The sequence below is a fragment of the Lycium barbarum genome, chromosome 9, assembly GCF_019175385.1.
Source record: "Lycium barbarum isolate Lr01 chromosome 9, ASM1917538v2, whole genome shotgun sequence".
In the NCBI taxonomy this organism is placed as follows: Eukaryota; Viridiplantae; Streptophyta; class Magnoliopsida; order Solanales; family Solanaceae; genus Lycium; species Lycium barbarum.
Window position 1 is genome coordinate 29,961,913 of NC_083345.1, and position 6,514 is coordinate 29,968,426.

At 34.2% G+C, this 6,514-nt stretch overlaps 1 protein-coding gene across 1 annotated transcript; it reads left to right on the top strand.

Moving 5' to 3' along the window:
• The first annotated feature begins 3,118 nt into the window (after positions 1-3,118).
• On the top strand, positions 3,119-5,994 carry LOC132611820 (uncharacterized). The gene is made up of 2 exons (XM_060326187.1): positions 3,119-3,210; positions 5,400-5,994. The coding sequence occupies exons 1-2, from the start codon at positions 3,119-3,121 to the stop codon at positions 5,992-5,994; spliced, it is 687 nt and encodes a 228-aa protein (XP_060182170.1).
• Positions 5,995-6,514: the final 520 nt, after the last annotated feature.

Consider the following 6,514-nt stretch of genomic DNA (forward strand, 5'->3'; position numbering starts at 1 on the left):
ATTTTAAGAATGCTTGTGTGAAAAATAACCTTAGACCTAGGAAAATTCAAGTAGAAATTGAGACTAGGTGGAACTACACTTACATTATGCTACAACAAGCATATGAGTATAGGATTCCCATACAACAAGTTCACAACAAATATAATACTGATAGTGATGATTGGTTAAATTTTTCGCATTGGGAAGATGTTAAAGAATGTGTTGAACTCTTAGAAAATATTTATAATGAACTCTTACTTTTTCTAGACAATTCTATCCCACGGTAACCGGAATTTTAGCCTACTTAGCGGAAATAGCTAGAGTTTTACAAGAGTATAAATATAAACCCGGTTATCAAATGACTATTTTTGAAATGATAATCAAATTTAAGAAGTATTTTTTTCCCATCCCAACTTTATTTATATTGGGTTCTCTTTTAAATCCTTGTTTAAAAGTGTCTTATACTAAAAATTTGGTTAGTCAAATTTATACATTTTTAGAAATTGAAGAGGGAGTTCAACCATCTTTAGCTGAAGCCGAACTTGCTATTGATGATGAGTTTAGAAAAGTTTTTACTCATTATTCTAGTTTGGAAGAACGTGCTACACCCTTTGCTCCACGCCCTACTACTTCTCAGAGTAGCAAAAAGGGCTTGTCGGGTTTAAAAGTTTTACATTCACAGCCAACTTCTTCTTGTACTGCAAACTTTGATGAATATAACTTTTATTTGATGCAGCCAAATGTGGATATCAAGAAACTGGATGACTTGGACGTCTTAGCATGGTGGAAGAAGTACAAGGCAAGCTATCCGGTACTTTCAAGAATGACTCGAGATATCCTTACGGTTCAAGTATCAACCGTGGCTTTGAAGATATTTCCATGACCGAATATGATGTGGGGGAAATTAACGAAATGGTTCAAAATTAGTGATTTTATTATTCTACTATTTCTGTACAACTCATATATTATTTGCAAGTTAAAAAAAATTAAAACTTGCAAATAAATGTTATCCAAGAATGAATAAAATATATGGCTCATTGAGCTTTCTTCTATTTACTTGTGTTCATATTAAAAATAAAAACTAGAAAATTATATACTTGAAAAATAATTAAAATATATTAAGAATATACTTATAATGTATAGTATACTATAAGTATAACTTAAACATATATATATATATATATATATATATATATATTAAGTTATACATATATATATATATATATATATATATATATATATTAAGTTATACATATATATAATTTATATATAACTTAAACATATTTATATATATTAAGTTATATAACCTAAGTATATTGATACATATATTGATATATATATATATATATATAAGTATATTCTAGAAAGTTATATACTTGAAAAATAACTAAAATATATTAAGAATATACTTATAATGTATAGTATACTATAAGTATAACTTAAACATATATATCTAGAAAATTATATACAAAAAACAAAAAAAAAAAGGTTTTGGGGACTTTGAACCGGACCGGTTCCGGTTTGAGGTTTCAAACCGGTAAACCGGAACCGGTTAAACGGTTCCGGTTTTTTAACCGGAAACGGCCGGTTACCGGTCCGGTTCCGGTTAACCCGGTTAACGGGTTTAAGTACGAGTAACTTTATTCCTCAATATATTTATTCCCTCCGTCTCAATTTATGTGATGGTGTTTGATTGTTTACGGAGCTTAATTAAGAAACATGGCAGATTTTTGAAATTTATTGTCTAAAATAAGCAGAGATATTTGTGGTTATAATCATCTCATTAAGGGTAAAATAACAATATAAATGTTTAAATTATTATTTATTAAATATAGAAATGTGTTATTATTTAATTAATTAATAAAGAAATGATTTTACGTAAATTAGGATGGAGAAAGTACTAATTCGATAAATTATTCTATATATTCATCACTTGTCCTACTTCTTAATTGTTTCGGAAGAAACAGTGCTGCTGCTTTGCATGCATTAGTCATTTGTAGGGGAGATTCGGGCAACTGGTTCTTTGTCCAATTGTGGCCGAGAAGTAAATTAGTAAAGTATGCTTTCAATGGACATCCCAATGTTTTCACGATGGCAACAACTTAATTAATTAGGGGAAAATATACAATTTGCCCCTTAAATTTGTCACGAAAATTCATTTACACACTTAAATTTTGAGGGTGTCTCTTTACACCCCCCCCCCCCCCCCCCCCTATTCTTTTGTATGGTGTAACTATTTCCTCCTTGTTCGATCAAAACCACTCATGAGCTGAAAGGTGAGTACACTCGCTCCATGACGCGAGAAAGAAAATCAAAAAAAAAAATCACAAAATTTCTTATTTTCATCTTCTTCTTCAGTTCATCCCACGCTTCCCTCCTACTCTTATAGCTGTTCTCGTAATCGGCGTGATAGTATCCATTGGTGTCGTTGTTTGCAAGAATGGAATCAAATGCCACAAAATACGCTCTTTATACAGTAGCCCCCTCTCCTTACAGTCAAGTGGCTTTCAGCCCCCTCTCCAACCAGTCAAGTGGCTTTCAGCCCCCTTTCTTACAGGCAAGTGGCTTTCAGCCCCCTCTTCTTACAATCAAGTGGCTTTCAGTCCCCTTGACTTGGCAACAAGAGTCGGTTATGGAATAGCCTTTAGTCGGCTTTCTTGTTCTTAAGGACTTTATAGCCGGTAGGCTTTATAGCCCCCTTAGGCATGCTCTTTGTACAAGCAAAGAGCTACTGAGGGCCGGAATGGAATATCGTATGTAGTGTTGAATCTAATCTGAAGCTCTTTCGAACAAGCGAGGCACGAGTGACCACAAGCTCTGCTTAAGCGCTCGACATGCAGTTAGCTTCAAACTTTCCGGATATGGCTTCAGCAGTGGCGCCACAAGCAGCAGCTAACCATGCAAATAAAACGACGAGGAGCAACAAGAAGAAGGAAATGATATATAGGTCTAACTATCTCAACTCCCCGTTTCTGGCATGTTATAGTTATTAAAGTCTCTCGACGGCGGGAATGGGAGATTACCGGTAAGCCAGATGCTTCGTGAACCATATTCAACTTTAAGGCATTTCGTTGCACTTTAATCACCCTCGTGAAGAGGCGCACTTCGATACCATTGATGTCCAATAACTTCTATAGTAATGGCTGGATCTACTACTACCGCGAAAAGGGTGCTTGCTGGAGCAGCTCAACGAGATGTGGGTTCAATTCCCGCTATGCCTCATCCTAGTAGGTGTCTGCGCCCAGGGGCGGATCCACCCTTTAGGGTGGGGGTGGCATGACACTCCCTAGATTGATAAATTTTTAATATATCTATGTTGCAATTTGCTTAAACTAGGTTAAATATTTGATCCTGTCACCCCCAGTCACAAATTAGACAAAGGTACCATGGCTGGTAGACACAAGTTTGAATCTATCTTGAACATTTTTCGACTCCCGTTTTTCTTTGTGCTTTTTAGTTCCTTTGTACTAGTAATTCCCTTTTAGGTTCTCCCAATTTTCTATTTATCTTTTTATTATTTATATCTTTCCTCTATTCTATTATTTTATCTGTGATCTCTAGCGAGAATATACAAATAGAAACTTCAAAATTCCTTAAATTAAGCATTTCTCTAATCTAAAATCTGTGAGTATTTAAATCGAAAAACTTTGGTCTCAATGGGAATTTTGGATGGAGATCAAAATTCAATTTTTTATAATTTCTTTTGTTTATTACTCCCTCCGTCCATGTTTACTTGTCTATATTTGACTTGAGACACTCTTAATAAGCAATAAATAAAATAAGAAATGGATTGGAGTACTTAATAATAAGGGTAAAATAGGTATAAAATGGTAAATTATGTCTTGATTTTTCAAACTATACAACTTACAAGTAAAAGTGGACATATATTTTTAGTATAGTGGACAATAAAAATGAACGGAGGGAGTGTATTATAAAAATTTGTGCTATTCTATAATTGTTAAATTCAATTTAAATCACTTTACTACTTAAATTGTGATGGAAATTTCGTAAGCATTGCTTAGAAAAAACATGAACTTTATGATTTATTTTTGAGAATTTGTAGTTTATCTAAGTCTACATTTACTTATGAGGTGTAATTACCTATTGAAGAGTTTTTATATTATTTTTCTTATTTTGATTGGTGTAATTAACTTATTGAAGATGTTATTTTACTTGTGTAAGTTCATTTTTTAATATACATAAAAGATGCAAGCCCCTTGGTGAAAAAAATTGATTTGACCTTGTTGTTAATGGGTGTGATTCCTATTTTAAGATGCTAATTATGTTCGTTTCTTGATTTTTGAAATGTAATTTTCATATTTGCAAATAAAAAAAGGCCTATTAAGTTGACTAGAATAAACTAAAAAAGGATGGACCCGACCCAAATACACTTTCCTAACAAGATGTACATTGAAGAAAATTGTGGCACCCGCCACCTTCAAATCCTACATGTCTGCGCCATTGGGCTAGCAAAACTTGCTCTTATCTAGTGTGTGTCTGCTCCTTCGGGCTCACTCAGCAGAAAGCTAACTCTCTTCTCCTGCTTTAGCTTGAGCCCACCCGGGCGGAATCAATCTTCCCCCCATAACTATATGGTACAGGTGCATTCAACGATGTATCATCGCTATCATCGTCAATTGTCATTTTCTCGATCTTCTGACATAATGACACTCTCTTTTCCAAAAGAAAATGTCTCCCACAAAAAAAGTCATAGAAAAAAGAGTAATCTCTCAAACTCAATACTAAGCTTCAAATATTTTAGGTTCAAAAGTCATGAAAAGTATAATACAGAAATATAAAGTTGTAAGGTGTGATTATAGCCCGACAAGCTTTGGGCGCGGGACGACCTTTTCTTAAGTTCACCTATCTCCATTTGGATTTTTCTCCTTCACATTGTTCTAAAAGAACCCTCTCCCGTGTTAGCATAAGGGACAGATTGTAGAATATCTACATTAAGATATTCTCGATATGGTGAATATGAAGAGATACTATGAATATATGAAATATTATTAAGGATATTCTACATTTAGTGTAGAATATTATGTAACATTAGTGGAAGAATATTTTGTAGGATTTACATTTAGTGTAGGACATTTTACTTCCTTTCCTTTCTTATTTCTCTTATATATAAATACCAATGTATTCTGATGTAAGGGGATCAAGTAATTGAGATAGTCATTCTTCAATTTCTCTTTTGTTTTGTCTGTTCTTGACATGGTATTAGAGTCTTCTTCTCATTATTTTGATTCATAGTGTCTTTCATTTGTGGTTCTTTCAATTGTTTTTTTTTTGAAAGTTTAGTTCTCTTGATTGTTCGTCAACAAGCAGTCCTAAGAATCTAGGGCTTTTGGTTTTGGTTTTGGTCTTGGTTATTCTAGCTATTTTTTTGTGTCATTGTGTTTTTGATTTTCTCTATTCAGAAACATTACTTCACATCAATTTGAGTCTTTCAGTGTTTGTTTCACTGGAAAAAAATATTCAGCTTGGGAATTTCAGTTTCAACTTTTTGTCACGGGAAAAGAATTATGGGGCCATATCGATGGAAGTGATCCTGCTCCTAATGATCTTACAAAGTTAGGTCAGTGGATGGTCAAGGATGCTCGGGTGATGACATGGATTTTAGAGTCAATTGACCCTCTTATTGTTCTTAATCTCAGGCCGTACAAGACTGCAAAGGCCATGTGGGATTATTTACAAAAGGTTTACAATCAAGACAATAGCAGTAGAAGATTTCAGCTAGAGCATGAAATTGCTAATTACTCTCGAGGAGGTTTCTCTCTTCAGGATTATTATTCTGAATTTCAGAATTTATGGGTTGAATTTACTGATATTGTTTATGCTAAAATACCTGCTGAATCTCTCTCTATAATTCAAGCAGTTCATGAGCAAAGCAAGCGAGACCAATTTTTGATGAAATTGCGGTACGATTTTGAGAGTGTTCGCTCTAACTTGATGAATCGTGATCCGTCTCCCTCTTTAGATGTTTGTTTTAGGGAATTACTTCGTGAAGAGTAGCGTCTTGTCACAGAAAATGCTTTCAAGCAAGCAAATAATGTCACTGTTGCATTTGCTGCTCAAGGAAAAAGAAAGGGCAGGGATATGACAAGAACTCAATGCTATAGCTGCAAGCAATATGGTCATATTGCTAGAAATTATGGCAAGAAGTTTTGTAACTACTGTAAACAACATGGACATATTATCAAAGAGTGTCCCACATGCCCTCAAAATCGAAGGGTCAATGCTTTTCAAGCTGAGGTAAATGGTTCCACAACTGACAACTCATCTTTTGCAGGACAAATTCTTACTCCTGAAATGGTCCAACAAATGATCGTATTAGCCTTTTCGGCTTTGGGATTACAAGGTAATGATGTTGCATCTAACTTTTGGCTTGTTGATTCTGGTACTTCCAATCATGTGACCAACTCAACAAGTATACTAAAAAGTGTTCGTAAGTATCACGGTCCATCACAGATTCAGGTTGCCAATGGTAGTAATTTACCCATTACCAAGGTTGGAGACATTACTCCAACTTTCA

Excerpts from the sequence above, each read along its gene's own strand:
- LOC132611820 (XM_060326187.1), top strand. The coding sequence starts at position 3,119 with ATGGCTGGATCTACTACTACCGCGAAAAGGGTGCTTGCTGGAGCAGCT. Across the intron at positions 3,211-5,399 it reads GCTATGCCTCATCCTAGTAG|AAACATTACTTCACATCAAT; the intron begins GTGTCTGCGCCC and ends TTCTCTATTCAG.